At 40.8% G+C, this 20,068-nt stretch overlaps 1 protein-coding gene across 9 annotated transcripts in view; it reads right to left on the minus strand.

Annotated features, from left to right (window-relative positions):
- The window catches only part of BCLAF3 (BCLAF1 and THRAP3 family member 3), a 59,443-nt gene that overhangs the window by 1,800 nt on the left and 37,575 nt on the right, over positions 1–20,068 (minus strand). For 5 of the 9 annotated variants that reach the window (XM_032330190.1, XM_032330188.1, XM_032330192.1 and 2 more), the window contains 3 exons: positions 16,428–16,542; positions 13,419–13,514; positions 9,073–9,228 (listed from right to left, as the gene is read on the minus strand). In XM_032330190.1, coding sequence (XP_032186081.1) covers positions 9,073–9,228; positions 13,419–13,514; positions 16,428–16,542 — 367 coding nt within the window. Of the gene's footprint in view, positions 1–4; positions 3,368–9,072; positions 9,229–13,418; positions 13,515–16,427; positions 17,115–20,068 lie in introns of those variants that run through there. The other 4 variants (XM_032330191.1, XR_004282471.1, XM_032330194.1 and 1 more) reach the window with 4 other exon arrangements.

Below are 20,068 nucleotides of genomic sequence, written 5' to 3' on the forward strand. Positions count from 1 at the left end.
GAAAGAAATTTAAAAGTTGATTTATTTTTTGGCATTTACATTAGTATGGAAACATTTAATTCCAAACAAAGGCAGTGCTGATAGAAAATTCTTATTCTTCTTTCAATTTTGATTAATTAGTGAAATGTTCAAAATACATGCATATATATATATAAAACATATATATTTTTTTGTCAACATCATTCCTTGAAATAGAAGTAGACTTCATTGTGTCCCATTTCTTTACTTGTTACATAATATAAAAATCATAAATGTTGACCTTCAAATATCCATTGCCTACTAACAACTTCAAAAGGAAACTCTGACTATAATAATTCTTAAAAATGTTTCAACTGAAATATCTTGTTTTCACCCTTGCCATAGCTTCTCCCACACCATCTCTCAGCTTGATCCCCCATTCCTCCAATTATTTGAAAACCTACTTTAGTAGTCTAAATCTTCTTAATCCGACACTGGGTATCACTGCAAATGCTCCCTCGTGGGTCTTCCTGAATATCGTCTCCTCCCCTGAACCCTGCGTACCCACTGCTCATCAAGGAATCCTCAACAGCACTTTCTCCTCAGTTCTAGCAGGATGTTCTACTTCTCTATCACATCCTCCATATTTTCCCCAGCTTTTGAGGCCTTCTAGAAGTTGCACACTCCTTTCTTTACCCAACTGTCAACACTCTACCACCAAATACGGATCTTCGGCTATCGTCCTTCTATGCCCTGCGCTTCTCTACGACTCAGTTTGCCTCCTCTGTAAGAGGAGAGTGAAACTCAAAAGTACTTAGCTACTTTCTCTGGCCATTCCCAACATACTGATTTTTCCTCCTCTCGTTAGACATCTGCCATTTGTGAAATTAAGCTCTTTGAAACTATGGTTGTACTGATGAGTTAATACAGCAAAGGATGCCTGACTACTAGCCTTTCAAAGGCCTGCTTCCAAGGTCGGACACTGGCTTACAGCCAGGAACTTAGATTTGGGGAGGATTCACACCATGGATGAGTGTCTAAACTGTGCGAACAATATGGTCTATGGTGAACACCTGCTTTCCTTCTGAGGGTCCAGAATTTGAGCATGTAACTGGCCGAGGGTGCCCACGTGACCAGCCCTTGATAAACCCCCGGCCACCAAGTCTCTAACGAGCTTTCCTGGTTGGCAACATTTCACATGTGTTATCACAGCGTTGCAGGAGGAATTAGGCACGTCCTGTGCGACTCCACTGGGAAAGGACCCTGGGAAACTTGCACCTGGTGTCCTCTGGGCGTCACCTGCGTGCCAATTCCCTCTGCCGATGTGCTGTGCGGTTCTCACTCTAACACATCACAGCTGTGAGTGTAACCGTATGCTCAGTCTCCTGAGTGTTCCCAGCCAATCACCAAACCTGGGGCTGGTCCTGGGGACCCCCGACACGATGGCTACCACTCACTAACTTTCTAGAGCTATACATGGACATGTGAGAGCGTGTGTATGTATATATGATTAGGCTTGATTCTACTCAACAGGCATTTTCTGAAGACAGGCTATATGAAAGGCAAAAAGGGGAAGATATGAAGACTGAAGAGGTACCCTCTATCCTCAAGGAGATGATGATCTATTTGGGGAAACAGGAAGGTACACAGCAACAGTAAGAGACCAAATGGAACAAGAGGCAGCCCTGATGAGGCTTCACAGTGGGTCTTAAAAGGAAAACAGGTTTTAAAAAAGGAAAAAAGGGTTTTAATAAGAAAACCATGAGGATCAGGAGGCTACTTCTGGGCAAGAGAACACCAGCAGCAAACACAAGCACATGGAAATGTCTGTTATGCTCCAAAAAGCAGAAGGTCCATGAAGAATTGTGCTTAGAAAGGCAGCTTATTAGGACTGGAGCTGGCGATAAAGTCTGGTCTCTTCTCTTGTAGGCAATAGAATCCTTGGAAGGGGTTTGCCTAAGAGTGACATGATTCAGTCTGTGTTCTGGGACAATAACTGTGCTAGTAGCAAATGGACAGAATAAGTAAATCACAGCAGACAAGGAAACAAGTTAGAGGCTCCGAAGATTCCAAAGACAGATGAGGAATATGTAAGAATGTAGCATATGCTAAAGGTAGCGTTTTCAATCAGTGGGGGAAAGGACAAATTATTTAACTAATGGTGTTTAAAAACTGACGATTCATTGGGAAAAATTAGATTCTAAGCTCATGTTATTTCATAAAAATGAATTCTAAAGGGAATAAATATGTATATGTTTAAAGAATTAACCATAAAACCACTTAAAGGAAATACCATAAGGAATTTTTGTAAGGATAAGTATGATAAGAAATCTAGAAGCCATATCGAACCAACTCAAATAAACTCATGAACATTTATAAGTTTTGTGATGTAAAAGCCACCAAAAACAACTGACAAACATAAAATAAATACCAGCAAAATGTATGACAGGTTAATACCCTCAATAAATCAAGAATGCTTACAAATAAATAAGAAAAAGTACTATCCCTCAACAGAAATGCTGGCAAAACACAGAAATAAGGAAATTGAGGAAAGGTATGCAATCAGCCAATAGACCCATAAAACAAGGCTTACATCATTAATAACCAAAGAAAGGTAAATGAGAACTGTTTTCTTCTATTAGATTGACAATGGATAACAAAGACTGATAATGTAGAGAACTGGCTAGGGTGCAGGTAAACAGGCCTTTTCAGGTACTTCTGGTCAGAGGAGAAACAAGTAAAAGGCAGACTATGGCAAGGTACCAAAATGTCAGTGTGCCCAGTGGTGTTACCGAAAATAAAGAAAACCTGGAAGCTACCCCAAAGTCATCAGCAGAGGCTTGGTTAAGTATGTCAGCAATTATCAAACTGGGGTATGCCTACCATTAGGGACACGTGAAGACTTTTCAAGGAGCATATGGGGACAGACAGTTTGGAAAGAAGTAATATCTAAATCTTCAAATTCCCAGTGTTCACTTTCCAAAACTAACCTGTCTGCACAACTGGTTAGGGCTGGTCCCTCATCTCCTACTTTATATGAGAAAGATACACCTTCTCATCCTGAATTTTACTACTCTGCGTTACCTGGGGATCCCCCAAAACAGGATAATTGGAAATACTGGCAATGATGTCAAGAAAATGAACCTGCCCTAGCAGCTAGTAGTAAGTAGCATACTTCTGCAAGCCACATGGCTTCTGAGTCTTTGCTTCTGTTTAATAAAATTGAAGGAGGACAAAGTCGTAAAGTAAAAGTAAACATTCAAAACAGTTTTTAATGACAGATCACTAAGTGGTTTTTTTGGCCTATAATTCAGAGTGAGTCCAAAGAACCAAGTGGCATTGCTACAAGAAAAGTCCTTCCATTCTCATCTACTTTAATCATACAGACAAAGTTTCTCAGGACTTACATCTATAAAAAGAAAAAAAAATAGAATTAGAATGGATACTTAGAACACTACATTATTCAACTAGCAATAAGTAACATTTCTATGCGAATACATAAACTATCTGAAAAGAGATATGCATTTCCAATACATCTTTTGTCTAATCAATACTTAACAAAACCTGTAATATATTTATGCTACTTTGATCAACTATAAGGCTACCTGAATGCAGAGGAAATATTTAACGCCTGAGAGTCACAGAAATCTATTAACATTATATGTCAACTTTGACTTGGTGATCAATAAAAACTTCCCAAGATCAAAGTCTATGGGGGAAACAGAATGAGATCCAAATTCAAGGCAAAAAAGGGAATGATACAAAATTTCTTACAATAAAAGAGGTTGTTTGCATATTTTAGAAAATGAATGATGTTAAGTCATCAAATTTCGGTGGTGTGAGGTTCCACTGAAGAGCTTTCAAAGAATGATGTAACAGTTTTAGTTAAGACTCTCAGTATTTATATACCAGAAATTATATATACCCCTTATAACAATGTAAACTTATGACAAAAAAAAATACTATTAGAAACTGACCTAAAAGTATACAAGGAGGTAAATAATTTCTCAAAATTTCAGGGTATGTAAGCACAGAATGGAAATAATATGCAGCCATGAAAATGAATGAGATGAATGAAGTAATGAATGAGGGATAGAGGACTTGCACTGGCTGATGTAGGAAGGAGAACCAGGAGGATTACCAGAACTTTCTAGACTGGCTGGCTGGCTGCAAGGAAAAACCAGTGGTCTGGGGAGGAAAGCGAGTTTGATTTTATTTTTAACAGTGTTACTGAGATCTAATTCACACACCATTTAAAGCTTAGCCATTTAAAGCATAGAATTCTACAGTTTTTTAGTATCTTCACAGAGGTGAGCAACCATCAGTCACCACAACTGGTTTCAGAGTATTTTCTCAGCCACAAAGAGTCCTGATACCTGTTAGAAGGCACACACATGCCCCTATTTTCTCTTAATTCACTGGTCTCTGGCGACTGCTAATCTACTTCCTATCTCTATGGCTTCATTTATTCTGAGTGTCTCATACAGATGGACTCATGCGATAGGTGGTCTCTGTGACAGACTTCTGTCACTTGGCATCATGTTTTTAAGGGTCACCCATGCTACAGTGTGTGTCGGTGAAAGTCTGATTTTGAACATGCTGAACATGAGGTGCCTTCAGGGCAGCCATGTGAGGGTGTCTTGGAGGCAGCTGGAAATCAGTAGCTCTGGAGAATGGTCAGGGCTAAAGACATCATCAGAGGTAACATCTAGGACCTTGGGAAGAGGTGTGGGCAATCAAAGCAAGTAGAAAGAATAAACAGAAGAAAGAATGCTAGGGAATGCCTGTATTTTTTAAAGGATGCATGGACAAAGAGAAAGCACCAAATAAAACAAAGAAGTCAGAGACGTAGACAGGAAAACTGGAGGCTCCTGAGGTCAGAAATGTCTGAAGGTGATGATGCCCTCCAGGGACAAAGCAGGTGTGTGACACAGTCTTGTTGAGTCCCCTGATCTTGGCTCCCAGCCTATCTTTGCACTCCACAACTTCTGAGGGATTTTTCAAGCCCAAGCACCACAGATACCAGTCTTTAACTTCCCTCTTGCAGGGTCTTTACACTTTCTCCTTTCTCTCCTTCGCATCCATGGCCAGCGTCCCGGTGGGCACCTTGCTGACAGGCCCCTGAGGACTGCTAGTGCATCTGTGATGCTCAGGAATGCCAGGTCTCCCTGACTGAACACACAACTGCTAGTACCTTCTCAAAAGCGGTGTTCTCAGAGGTGGTTTCATGAATTTTTCCTGCATTCTTTGTCCTACTCTGGTACATATTCTGACCCTCAAGAGTTTCTGAAAACTTTGTGATGAGTGGAGGATATTTAAAGGGGTCACTTGTGAATGACTGCGAATAAAAGACCAGCTTTATTCCAGGTGGTAACAGACATGCCTCCCACCCCCCTCATCTTCTAGCCCAAGCACAGAATTCAAGAAAAAGATGACACAGTAAAAGGGAACCTGGGTGCCAGAATGGGATTAATAATGACAAGTGTGGATAAATCAGGAGGAAGAATTTCACTTCCGTACCTCTTAATACTGCTTGGGTATCCTGCTCCTTTGTTGGCAGCTGGGGAGCCACAACTGCTCTTGCAGGACAGGAAGACATACCAGGAGCACGTCTAGGATCAATCTCCCTCCCCCTGTGAGACTGTTTACCGTTGGAGAGCAGAAGCCCATGTCTGATGGCACAGTAACCAGATCCTACTACATTTGGGCATCACAAGACTTTCACGCCATGAAGGATCATCCCAGACATTTCGCCAGGTCCAAGGAGTGAGCAGTCCAGACAAGATCAATCTAAGCCTCCCTGGCGGACTACAAGGCATGTACGAATGTGTACGTTCCTATCTAATCTCAGGCTCAAGCAGCTCCTAGATGAATTCATTGGTCATGAATCCTTAATTAATCTAGGTGGTGATCTAATAACAATTAAAAGAATGAACTCCCTATTAGGGCAAAAAGCCAGACCAGTGCACAGATATTGCCCAGACTATAGCTTCTCTCCGGGACAGTCCTTCAAAGTTCTCTTCAATATAGAAGCTTGAGATGAAAAGTGATACAAATGACACTTCATACTCAGTAACTCTATTGGAGCACAAGTGTCCCTAATCTAAGGGAAAGGGGACGCATGCAAGACTGGAAAAAAACTGAAGACTCGAAGCCTTCATCCCTTTTCTTCAGGGCATAAAGGAGGAAGTGAAATGAACGAGTCTAAGTCATCAGTTTATACACGTGGAACGGGTTTTCAGAGCGCACGGAACCACTGGGACAGCCCAAAGGCCAGGTAAGCCTTAAGTACCCTACTGCAGACCTTGGCAGAAACAGAGACCTGAGACGCCCAATGCCTCATTCCTTTCGCTAAAGGTTGGAGTATGTGGAACTCAGCCGTCACGTAGGGTGCTAGAAGTAGTGCATGTACCTAACTTCACGCCATACTGGTAGAGCTGGGCCTTGTTCAAACACAAAGCTATAAAAAGCCTATTTACGCCTTGCTTGTAGGCACTGACAGTAGCCAGAATGGAAAAGCCCATGTCAACGTAGCTCCACAACAAAGACATATGAAGTAGCATCCAGAGGGGTAGGCCTAAGAAAAAGAGTAGTAGACACTGACTGTTAAAACGTGCAGTGTGTCGGGACTACTTCTAAAGCACTCAGATGGCAGCAAAAGGCAAAAGGAGGCAGGCTGTGAGCTGCACTGGACCTTAATGTTACATTTTGGATGTAACTGATACATCTTGGATGATACAAAAGCCACGGCCCTGAAGACTGGAGACTCCTAACAGCTTGTGGCCCCCTCTAGGACACACTTCTTCTTCTTTTTTTTTTTTTAAAGATTTTTATTCATTACAAAGAGAGAGAGGAAGACAGAGAGCATGTGTGAATGGGGGGAGGGTCAGAGGGAGAGAGAATCCCAAGCAGACTCCGTACGGTGCGGCGCCCAGTGGGGGCCTTGATCTCAGGACCCTGAGATCATGACTCGAGCCAAAATCAAGAGATGGACACTTAACCAACAGAGCCACCCAGGTGCCCTTCCGGGACACACTTCTTATGTCCTAAGATGAAGGCCTGATGTCTGGTTTCTATTTGCTGTTAAGTGAAGCTGGTGGTCACTGTGGTCTGGAAGGACTGGGTGCTCCGTAAGAAATGGACACAGTGAGGCTAAAAAAAGAAAGACTAAATGGCACAAGTTCAATGAGCATACAGAAACCGCAGGCTGAAGCAGACAGTCAAGCACTCAGGAACCCCCCGTCATCTAAAAACTGGAGGAAAAATAGAGTCAAAAGAAGAGAACACAGAGCAAACCAAAGAGAACCACAAGTACCTGAAACCCAGCCTTGCACCTGAGAATAAGGCTTGCCTCAGCCTTCCTCCTTGAGTGGAAATCAGTGACTCGCTTCCCTGTGAACAGCCAGGCTGCCAGCTGTGACTGGGGACAAATACCTAGAAGGTCTGCTGCAGAGAAACTCGCCACACGAGACAGGAAGAAAAGCAGCAACTCAATCTGACAGTAGGGAGGTGTACAAGAGGGGAAAATGTGTCCAATTACATTCAATTTTTAAAGAAGGGATGGCATTCCTAACATCAATAACGTCAAGAGTAACATGCATGGTGAGATTAGAAACTCTGCCAAAAGTATTCAGTTAAAATTGGGAGAAATTACAGAAGATACAGTTAATGCTAAACTTAAAAAAGAGAGAAATTATGGAAGATAGTTAACTCTAGACTTTAAAAAAATGGTTGTCGGGGCGCCTGGGTGGCTCAGTGGGTTAAGCCGCTGCCTTCGGCTCAGGTCATGATCTCAGGGTCCTGGGATCGAGTCCCGCATCGGGCTCTCTGCTCAGCAGGGAGCCTGCTTCCTCCTCTCTCTCTCTCTGCCTGCCTCTCTGCCTACTTGCGATCTCTCTCTGTCAAATAAATAAATAAAATCTTTAAAAAAAAAATGGTTGTCAATTCCATTCTACTAGTACATCTTTTGAAAAATAAGTTTAACTAAAATCACTAAGCAAGCTCAGTGTAAAGTTTTCACAGATATGAATATTTAAGGAAACAGTTACAGTTAGAAAATTTATAAAACACAGTTGGACTAGGGGCGCCTGGGTGGCTCAGTGGGTTAAGCCGCTGCCTTCGGCTCAGGTCATGATCTCAGGGTCCTGGGATCGAGTCCCACATCGGGCTCTCTGCTCAGCAGGGAGCCTGCTTCCCTCTCTCTCTCTCTCTGCCAGTCTCTCTACCTACCTGTGATCTCTCTCTGTCAAATAAATAAATAAAATCTTAAAAAAAAAACACAGTTGGAAAATTTAACAGTAACACTGGATACACACGCATTTCTCAGAGAAAATATAACCCCAAATGAACAAAAATAAGTCAGAAAATTGGCAAACATGCCTCAATTAACTGATGTAATGCTACTGTTCCCATTTAAAATATATAGAATGTAATTTTATGTCATACTTATGCTGCATTTTCAAATACCAACATGACATTTTAAAAAAATCAACCCACAACTAAAAGAGAACAAAATTCAAATTATCAAGAAACTTTTTATTAACATTAAGAATTAGCACATGTGGCAATGGTTGCAAAGCATTATGAATGTAATTACTACCACTGAACTGTATACTTAAAATAGTTAAAATGGCAAATTTTATGTTATATGTATCTTATCACAATAAAAAACAACATGAATGGGGGAAAGAAAAGTTAGTGTGTTTTGTAATTGTGTGCCCTTTTTTATACAGTCAGTTCAATATTTTTTGGTACTTAGATGATTCACATTGTATAAGGCTAAAATACACCAGTTAAAAGTCTGTACCTGAATTTCCATTTCAAAGATTAATCATACAACAGACATTCCAAAGCAAAAAGTTCAAACAGCTGACATATTCATGGTATTTGAGGCACAACAGCAAAAAGCATTTTAACACTAAAACAGTCTCACAACTCTATTACCATCACTCCTTGAACTTTGTCTTCAACTATCATGCAGTAAGAACATCTCTGGGATCTAGGTTGTAACTTAAGTTGAAATTAAATTAAAAAAAAAACTTCATCCATTAAATAGATATAACTTAGGAGCTTGAAAGTCACTCTATACTTTTAAATGACCATAATGCAACTAACCTTTTTTTTCCTCAGTAATTTTTCTCTGAATTTATTAGTGATAAATCCCCTTGGACCAGCAAATCGTAACCGCTGATATTTAGCCTGAATGTATAAGCTCTTCTGTACTAGGCCTGATTTATAGTGGGGCTGGAATCGGCCACCTCTGAAGTTGGTCTGTAAAGAAAAAACAGTAAGTGCAAAAACTACAGCTTCCAAATCTTTTAGTATAAGAAATGGGAAAATGTCTGGTGCTTGGAACCACCCGTGATTCTAGGCACTACGTGTATTAAAAGGGAAGAGGTTAATGATGCTTATAAAGTTTGTTTTCTTCAAACTAGGCTTGTAGTTTATTTTAGATGATGATTTTTTAAAATTTACATAAAAGCAATTTTTAAAAAGAATTTATTTACTTATTTGAGAGAGAGAGAAAGAGAGAGAGCATGAGTGGAGGGAGGGGCAGAGAAAGAGGGAGAGACACAAGTACACTCCTGGCTGAGCACAGAGTTCCAGGACAGGGGGCTCGATCCCAGGACCCTGAGATCATGCCCTGAGCCGAAGTCAGATGCTTAACCAACTGAGCCACCCAGGTGCCCCTACATAAAAGCAATTTTTAAAATTAAGTTAAAAAACTTGTAATTCTTTAAATTTGTCATGTGAAAACATGTAACTTTCAAAAACCTTACCTAATAAGCTAAAATTATCCTTTCAATTCATAATGAAATATATCAAATCCCAAATGGGGGAAAACATTAAGTATCAACATCTATTTAAGGGGCGCCTGGGTGGCTCAGTGGGTTAAAGCCTCTGCCTTCGGCTCAGGTCATGATCCCAGGGTCCTGGGATCGAGCCCTGCATCGGGCTCTCTGCTCAGCGGGGAGCCTGCTTCCCCCTCTCTCTCTGCCTGCCTCTCTGCCTACTTGTGATCTCTCTCTCTCTCTCTCTCTGTCAAATAAATAAATAAATAAATTAAAAAAAAAAAAAAAAGAATCAAAAACTCTCTTAACTTCATTCCTATCAGTATCTTCAAGCCAATCTTTATTTACCACAAAAATACCAGTATAGCAAATATTTTCAAGATAAGAGTTTAGGGGCGCCTGGGTGGCTCAGTGGGTTGGGCCGCTGCCTTTGGCTCAGGTCATGATCTCAGGGTCCTGGGATCGAGTCCCGCATCGGGCTCTCTGCTCAGCAGGGAGCCTGCTTCCTCCTCTTTCTCTGCCTGCCACTCTGCCTACTTGTGATCTCTGTCTGTCAAATAAATAAATAAAATCTTTAAAAAAAAAAAAGATATGGGGGCGCCTGGGTGGCTCAGTGGGTTAAGCCACTGCCTTCGGCTCAGGTCATGATCTCAGGGTCCTGGAATCGAGTCCCGCATCGGGCTCTCTGCTCGACAGGGGGCCTGCTTCCCTTCCTCTCTCTCTGCCTGCCTCTCTGCCTACTTGTGATCTCTCTCTGTCAAATAAATAAATAAAATCTTAAAAAAAAAAAAGATAAAGAGTTTACACTGAAAAAGACCATTTCTTGGCCCGCATATTACCTAGTATTATAAGAGACATAAGAGGACAATGAATATTTGTTTGATTGCCATATGGGAAACGTACAAATGGTATATTATAATGGAGTAATTATAAAAAACCAAGCACATGGGGCGTCTGGGTGGCTCAGTGGGTTAAAGCCTCTGCCTTCGGCTCAGGTCATGATCCCAGGGTTCTGGGATCAAGCCCCGCATCGGGCTCTCTGCTCAGCGGGGAGCCTGCTTCCTCCTCTCTCTCTCTGCCTACTTGTGATTTCTGTCTGTCAAATAAATGAATAAAATCTTTAAAAAAAAAAGAATTTAAAAAAAAAACAAGCACATCCCTCTTCCCAGAATTATTTAACAAATGGGGGTGTCATACATAATGAAGCTCACTACTTTATTTAAAAAAGCATTTATGCCAGGCCTATTTTCCAGTTATTTTCTTAAGGCTACAGAAAATTCGGATAAGATATAATTAGAATAAGACACTATAGTTTCATTAAAACTACCTGTGTAAATTTGACATATCAGAGCTGATCTTGAAATTTATACTGTTCATTTTTACATATCTAATAAAGTGACTACTATCTTGCATTGAATTAGTCCATTAAAAGCAAATTTTAATAAAATAGCTCCTTTTCTTAGAAAGGATTATTTCTCCTTCCAATTTTACTCTGAAGAATTGTGAATTTCTTTTTTTTTTAAAGATTTTATTTATTTATTTGACAGACAGATCACAAGTAGGCAGAGAGGCAGGCAGAGAGAGAGGAAGAAGCAGGCTCTCCGCAGAGCAGAGAGCCCGATGCGGGGCTCGATCCCAGGACCCTGGGATCATGGCCTGAGCCGAAGGCAGAGGCTTTAACCCACTGAGCCACCCAGGTGCCCAAGAATTGTGAATTTCTAAACAATCATATAACATTACACAGCTTTAAATGATTGGTCAAAAGAAAAGATTATTGCATATATTTAAAAGATTATTGCATATATTTTAAAAACATTTAAAAGTAATTGATATTAAAGATATTTTCCTTAAGAAGAAAGGGTAATAGGAAATAGGCCTTGTAAGGATCTTAGAAAAATACTACAAGCTGTATCTGACCAATAGGAAGCACTCATACCAGAAAGCCCAGCTACACTGCCTCTCAGTTACACAGACGTCACATTTTCAGCTGATTTTGTGGCTCAGGATGCAAGCTTAGAAGATAGTATAAAACAGGCTTATATTCTATGGCCACTGCTATTTTTGAAAATCTAATGCCACACCTGTTTTTAGGTATATGAAACACTGGCTAAAAATGTTATCTGCACAATGTCTTCAAATTGTGTTATTACAAATGGAAAAAATCTTCCGACATCTAGGAATTATGCTCTCAATGAGCCAGGTATTAATGGAAGACCACTCAACTACCTCTTAGTCAATGGTTTGGGGACAGCTTATACTACCTTTACGCTCCTATTAATTTTCTCCTAATGAGCTAACTACTCTATCCAGGATGCTCACAAAAAAAGCCTAGATTATTTTCCTTTCTTTTGGAGGGATGGGGAAAGAGGTTCTGTAGAGTTAAAAATATTAATAAAGTGGGGTACCTGGCTGGCTCAGTCAGTTAAGTGTCTGTCTTCGGCTCAGGTTGTGATCCCACGGTTCTGGGATTGAGCCCTGCTTTGGACTCCCTGCTCAGCAGAAAGTCTGCTTCTTCCTCTCCCTCTGTCCCTATCCCCTCTGATGCTCTTTCTTGTTCAAATAAATAAAATCTTTTAAAAATATATTAATAAAATACCAATCATAAGCAGGGAATTCCATCAAAATGGATATTAAAAGTATGTCAACTTCTTTTTTTTAAAGATTTTATTTATTTGAGAGAGAGAGAAAGAGAGCACAAGTTAGGAGTAGGGGCAGAGGAAGAGGGAGAAGCAGACTCCCTGCTGAGCACAGAGCCCAATACAGGGCTTGATCCCAGGACTCTGAGATCATGCTCTGAGTCAAAGTCAGATACTTAATGGACCGAGACACCCAGGTTCCCCAAAAAGTATGTCAACTTCTGAGAACAAGCAAAGAAATATAGTACTTTATGCTATAATTCTTATTGGTATGTCTGTGGGATGAGGTGTTCTGAATAATTAATCACTTATATCAGACATAGCTACACAAACAATTGGAATGCAATGAAACAGGCTTTAACAAAGCTTCCTGGACCAGAATTTTTCCTCGGATGAAGCAGAAGTCCTCTGAGGGTGGTATACCTACAGGCAGGATTTTTCAGTCTGTGAACTCTGGAAGTTACAAAGCCATGCATTTACTTCTTAGAGGTAAAGGGGCAGGCTTAAATGGAAGGTCTAGAACCCTGTCTGCCTCTTCATCAAGAGCCAGCCCATCTGCATCCATTTTATATCTTTGTGTTTTCCATGTAATCTTTGAAAAAGGGTTCCAATGGTTAAAAAAATATCTGAAACTCGGGGCGCCTGGGTGGCCCAGTGGGTTAAAGCCTCTGCCTTCTGCTCAGGTCATGATCCCAGGCTCCTGGGATTGAGCCCCGCATTGGGTTCTCTGCTTGGCAGGGGGCCTGCTTACCTCTCTCTCTCTTTCTCACTCTCTGCCTGTCTGTCTGCCTACTTGTGATCTCTCTGTCAAATAAATAAATAAAATACTTAAAAAATATATCTGAAACTCAAGTCCTGAGGAAAGGGGCTATCATTAAACTGATTATAGTTAACTACAAATTTATGTCCAGAAATATTAGTTGATAGCTACTGTTTGAAATATCATAAAAGCAGCTTTCAGTTTACTAACACTTAGAACATGCTTGGAGCATAAACACAAAGCTAGATTTAAATGGAAAATAACACTCAATACCTTAAAAGGTCTTCTAAAGCCTGCTGTGTTTTGACGTCTTCCCTCAACTCCAAAGGGTTTCTGAGTAATGATGTCTTTTCTCTGCATAGTATAATTCTGCATGAAAAAGTATTAGTATAGATTAATATATTTCAATTTTATTTTTAGAAGTTCATCTTATCATTTAAAAAATACCAGTTTTGGGCAAAGGACGTGAATGGACATTTTTCTAAAGAAGACATCCAGATGGCCAACAGACCCATGAAAAGATGCTCAACACCATTAATTATCAGGGAAATGCAAATTAACACTAAAACAAGATACCATCTCACACCTGTCAGAATGGCTAAAATCAAAAACACAAGAAATAAGAGTTGGCAAGGATGTGGAGAAAAAGGAACCCTCAGGCACTGTTAGTGGGAATGCAAACTGGTACAGCTGCTGGGAAACAGTAAGGAGGATCCCAAAAAAATTAAAAATAGAAAAACCATAAAACCTAGTAATTCCAATACTGGGTATTTACCTAAAGAAAATGAAAATAGTAATTCAAAAAGATATATGCAACCCAGTTTATTACACCATTATTTAAAATAGCCAAGATACGGAAGCCTTGTAAGTGTCTATTGATAGATGAATGGATAAAGAAATATGGTATATACACAATGGAATTTTACTTGGTCATAAAAAAGAATGAGATCTTGGAGCACCTGGGTGGCTCAGTGGTTAAAGCCTCTGCCTTCGGCTCGGGTCGTGATCCCAGGGTCCTGGGATGGAGCCCCACATCGGGCTCTCTGCTCTGCAGGGAGCCCACTTCCCCCTCTCTCTCTGCCTGCCTCTCTGCCTACTTGTGATCTCTGTCTGTCAAATAAATAAATAAAATCTTTAAAAAAAAAAAAAGAATGAGATCTTGCCATTTGTGACAACATGAATAGACCTAGAGGGTATTACACTAAATGAAATCAGTCAGAGAAAGACAAATACCATATGATTTCACTTGTATGTGGAAATGAAAACCAAAAGAAAATGAATAAACAAACAAAAAGCAGAAAAAGACCCAAAGAGACAGAAATCAAACTGACAGTTGCTGGAGGAGAGTGGGTGAGGAGATGGGTAAAATGGGTGAAAGGGTGTGGGAGATCTAGGCTTTCAGTTATGAAATGAGTAAGTCATAGAATGAAAAAGTCACAGAGAGGAAAGGTACAGCATAGGGATATTGTAAGTGGTACTGTAATAATGTTGTGCAGTGACAGACAGTAGCTACACTTGTGCTGAACAAAGCATAACACAAAGATTTCTTGAATCTTCGTGCTGTACACCTGAAATTACTATAACGCAGTGTCAACTACACTTCAATAAAAAGTTAAAAAAAAACACATTTTAAATGTATAGAATTAGGGGCACCCGCATGGCTCAGTGGGTTAAGCCTCTGCCTTCGGCTCAGGTCATGATCTCAGGGTCAGGGGATCGAGCCCCCATCGGGCTCTCTGCTCAGCGGGAGCCTGCTTCCCCCTCCCCCTCTGCCTGCCTCTCTGCCTACTTGTGACGTCTCTCTCTCTGTCAAATAAACAAATAAAATCTTAAAAAAATAACAAATAAATGTATAGGATTGAAAACACAAAGCATGTAGCATGTAGCTTAGCTGCAGGAACATACAAATATCCTCCTTCACGTAACCTGTGCTAGTTTGTGAGGAGCTAGTTTAATTCATGAATGTGAGAAGTATTAAAAAAAAATACTCCTGTATAACACAATGTGTGACTTTTGGAAAATGGACTATACATCTAGTATTTTTTCAGGCATCCAAGAAAAAACCAAACCATTGTTAAAGAGTTCCCACTGCCTAAGAAGAAAACAAATTCTCAACACTGCAGGAGGCAGGAGTTGCTGACTCAGATAACTGATCTGACATGATGCTCCTGCCATGACTAGGGAAGTATCGAAAGTCAGAGCATTAAGACCGTAACTGCAAAGAAGCAGAACCCTTTAATGGGAACAGAGAAGACGGGGTGCATTCTGAAGTTTCTTTTTTCCAAAATCAAGTCTTAAGACCTTCTATTCATTCTATTTGCTATTCCATTTGCTGTGCTTCTCACAAATCTTCCTCTTTCACACCTTTCTCTCTCCGCGCAGTTTAAAAAGTCATATAAAACCCTTTACATAGCAGTCATCTTTTTTTTACTTTTTTTCATCTTGAAGTGACACTAAGTCGGTAAGTCGGAGTAAGTGCACAAGAATACATGTAATGAGATGAGACTCTGGGCCAGCATGGTAGGGGACGGTGTATTTCGCAAGTGAAGGGATGTGCATTCCGGGGCTCGGCGGGCGGACTGTACCGGACAGCTTCTGACCAGGCTCCCAGTGAGCCCCCCCACTCTAGTATCCAGGCCCCTCTGTCATCCCCTTTCCCTTGAGTGTGAGCTAGACCTAGTGACTTGCTTCTTACAAAGAGCATATGACAGAAGTGATAGAACATCACTTCCAAGATTAGATTACAAGTGGACTCTGGCTTCCAACTCTCTAGCTGTCACTTGTTTGCTCTTCTTTTGAAAGCCAGCTGCCATATTCTGAACTCTTAGGAAAGGGCAGATCTTTAGAGAGAGAAAGTAGATTAGTGGTTAGCGAGGGGTGGGAACGGGGAATAACCAAATAAGCATGAGGGCTATTACTGGGGGGTCATAAAAGGTTATAAAACTGGATTATGGTGATGGTTACATATCTTGGTAGATTTATAAAATATCACTAAATTGTATACCTAAAATGGGTGAAAATTTTATGGTATGTAAATCATATCTTAATAAAGTAGTTCTCAAAAAATCTAAAGGAAAAAAATCTTAAGAAAGCTAGTACTATAATAAATGAAATAAAATCCTACTAAATTAGAGATAACGATCTCCTCTGTCATACGGGTAAGACTCGACAGATTATTAACAGTGAGCAACAGAACCCTAACATGTACTTAATGAAGAGTTAGAAAAATACTGGTGATCAATGGAGTATACAAAAATGAAAAATTTAAAACTGCAATCTTACCATGTGAGGTTTCTGAATAAATTTTCTAAAATTTGACTTTATAAAATCCATAGGTTTTTGGAATTCATCGGCATGAGTACTCTTCAACCTCGAAAAACTGGAGGGCTGATCATTCCTAATAAAATGAGAGACAAAGTTAAGAATATTTTATTAGTCTACCTTTACCCAACAAGTGAAAAAGAGAAATCAAATTGCCCCCTTCAGAGACAATTAAAGCAGCACAACAGTGAAAACAAACAAACAAGCAACAACAAACCTCAAATATCTATCACTACTAAAATTACAAACGAAATGACAGTTACCAGGGCTAAAACTTTTGTTTTTTCAACAAACATTATTTAGCTAAGTTGAAAATCAGCAATAGGGGCAAACAAGGTTTGGACCAGGGTTCTCAATCTGGGGTCCAAGGACAGGTTTCCTGGGGGCTGTAACCCCCCAAACCAGCCGTGGAATGCGTGTTTTCTGAGGAAAGATCATCACCGCTCGAGACTTCGGCAGCACTGGGCCACCCACCTTGCTGACAGACTCTTATTAATGAAAGCACCAAAGAGTGTCACTGGCTCAGGCTCCCTCACTGGTAGAGCTGAGGCCTCTGTCATTGCTGGGCCACGGGAGCAAAGGATAGGTCCCCTCTCCTGTCGTCACAATGTCCAGAGGCCACCAAGTCCTCTTCTCAGGCAGCCGGACCTGGGAGGGAAGGTCCTTTCTTGGGCTTCTCTTCCAAGGAAGAGGGGCCTCATTTTCACAGCCCTGGGGCAGTCCTCTCCCTGTCACCTCCCACATCTCCCCACAACATTCCTCTGACCCTTCCTGCTCTGTGGTGAACAAACTGCTCGCCGCCTCCGCTCTGCCTCAATCCCTTCCATGGGTCCCCCACTGACATCAAGATAAAATCCACACTACTCATCATGACCTTCAAGGCCCTTCCCGCTCTGGCCCTTGCTGTCTCACTGGTCGCTCTGTTCCCACCTCCCCCATACGCACACCGGGCGTTGGAAACATTTAGCCCTTCGCATTGCTCTCCTGCCTCCTCCAGCTCCCGTGAGCAATCCCTTCTATTGTAATCTCCTTCCACGTAGATGAACTTCAAGATTTAGTTCCAACTGCACTGTTCCAGGGTCCTCGGAGGAGGACTAGATATCCCTGCTACGTGCACATGAAGCATTCGAAAGCCTTCACGCATACCGCGCACGTCCATAAATGCTGGTGCACCTGCCTGTCTTAGCCGGCAAGCTGCGGTCCTCACAGGAGGCCCTGTGGGCGGTTCATTTTGTGGCCCCAGTTTTGACGCCCCCAAACCTGACACGGAATACTAATCAGAGTATTATGAAATGTTAAAAACTCTCATGTTCTGACAAAATGCTCATGATATGATAGTAAGTCAAAAGTGTAGGGTGCAAAGCTCTATTTGGAGGATCATTTAAAAAAAAATCTTGTGGGGGTGCCTGGCTGGCTCAACTGGTAAGAGCAATTGACTCTTGATCTTGGGGTCATGGGTTTGAGCCCCACATTGTGTGTGGAGCCTACTTAAAATTTTTTTTTATTTTTCTTTTTTTAAAAGATTTTATTTATTTGCTTGAGAGAGAGTGAGAGAGAGCATTGAGAGCGGCATGAGGGGGCAGAGAGAGAAGCAGACTCCCCTCTGAGCAGGGAGCCTGATGCAGGACTGGATCCTGGGACTCCAGGATCATGACTTGGGCTGAAGGCAGCCTCTTGGCTGACGCAGCCACCCAGGTGCCCACGATTTTTTAATTTTTAAGTAATGTCTACACCCAGTGCAGGGCCCAAACTCACAATCATGAGACCAAGAGTCACATGCCAGCTAGATGCCCCAAGGATAATTTTAATTCTCTAAAATATATTACATGTGTGCCCAGAAAAAATAAACGACAGGAAATGTATTAACAGTGGCCATCTCTGACTCATGAAATTAAGAATGCCTTATATTTTAATTTTATACCTTATTATATACTTCTAAACGTTTGCCATTAGAATATACTACTACTTTTGTAAGTAAAACAATGGACTTTTAAAAATCCTCTTTGCAAAGCATATATCTGAATAATGGAGTAATGTCCAGAATATATAAAGAACTTACATCTCAATAATAAAAATAAAATAATCCAATTTAAAACATGGGCAAAGGATTTAAATAGGTATTTCTCCAAAGAAGACACACAAAAGGGACATGAAAAGATGCCCAACATCATTAGCCATTAGAGACATGCAAATCAAAACTAAAATGCAATAACATTTTATACCTACTAAGATGGCTATGATCAAAAAGATGATGCCATCAATGTCCCTGACAGCATTATTTACAGTAGCCAGAAGATGGAAACAAAGTAAATCCATCAACAGAAAAATAGACAAATAAATGTAGTATATACAATGGAATATTATTCAGCCCTATGAAGGAGTGAATTTTTTTTTTAATTTGACATACAGAGATCACAAGTAGGCAGAGAGGCAGGCAGAGAGAGAAGGAGGAATCAGGCTCCGCGCTGAGCAGAGAGCCCGATGTGGGGCTCGATCCCAGGACCCCGGGATCATGACCTGAGCTGAAGGCAGAGGCTTTAACCCACTGAGCCACTCAGGCACCCTGAAGGAGTGAAATTTTTAAAAAAAATGAAATTCTGACACATGACACAACATGGACGAAAACATTATCCTATGCAAAATAAACCAGAAACAAATGGACAATTAATATATGATTCCGCTTATATATATGAGGTACCTAGAATAGGCAAATTCACAGAGATAGAAAGAATAGAGGTTATCAGGGGCTGGAGTAAAGGGAATGGGGAGTTACTCTTTACATGATACAGAGATTTTGTTTGAGAAGATGAAAAAACTGTGGAAGTGCACAGTGTGAATGGCTGTACAACACTGTCGATGTACTTCAAGCCAATGCATCGTACATTTAAAAATGGTTAAAACGGCAAAATTTATTATATGTACATTTTGCCAAAATAAAAAAATGTGAACCGTTTGACAGATTTGTGACCAGGCAAAAGAGTGTCCAAGTTAAAGAAACGATTTCTCAGCCTCCCTGCAGCTAGGTATGGCCATGAGACTAAATTTTGACCAATGTTGCTAGAGCTGCTTGCATAAATTCCATGAAGTCTTTTTTTTTTCCATGAAGTCTTTAATGACAAGGCTAGAATATGGACACAATGGCCAAGGCACAAACACCCCTCCTGGGCCATGAGGCAGACACCAAATGCAGAAGATATCTGAGGAGCAAGTCTACCCTACCTACCATGCTCTGACTTCCTGACTGTAATCTTTCTCTACATGAGAATGAAATGATTTTTCTTTTGCTCTTATAGTCCATTCTCTACCCAGCAACCAGGGTGAATCTTTTAAAATTTAAATGAGATTATATTTCTTCTTGGGTTAGAACCCAAAATGTTTTATAATCTCACCCAGAGTAAACTACAAAGTCATCATGTCCTCCAAGGTTCTTTGCAATCTGGCCTTACCTACCCACTCTCTTCCTTTCCCACTGTGTTACAATCTTAAGGGTCTGCTTTCTAGTCCTGAAATAAGTATGATTCTGCCTGAGGGTCTTTGCCTTTAGTTTCTTCTCTTAAAATACTATCCCCTAAAAAGACCTTACGGCTAACTCCCTCACTTAA

Source organism: Mustela erminea, chromosome X (genome assembly GCF_009829155.1).
Source record: "Mustela erminea isolate mMusErm1 chromosome X, mMusErm1.Pri, whole genome shotgun sequence".
Taxonomy (NCBI): Eukaryota; Metazoa; Chordata; class Mammalia; order Carnivora; family Mustelidae; genus Mustela; species Mustela erminea.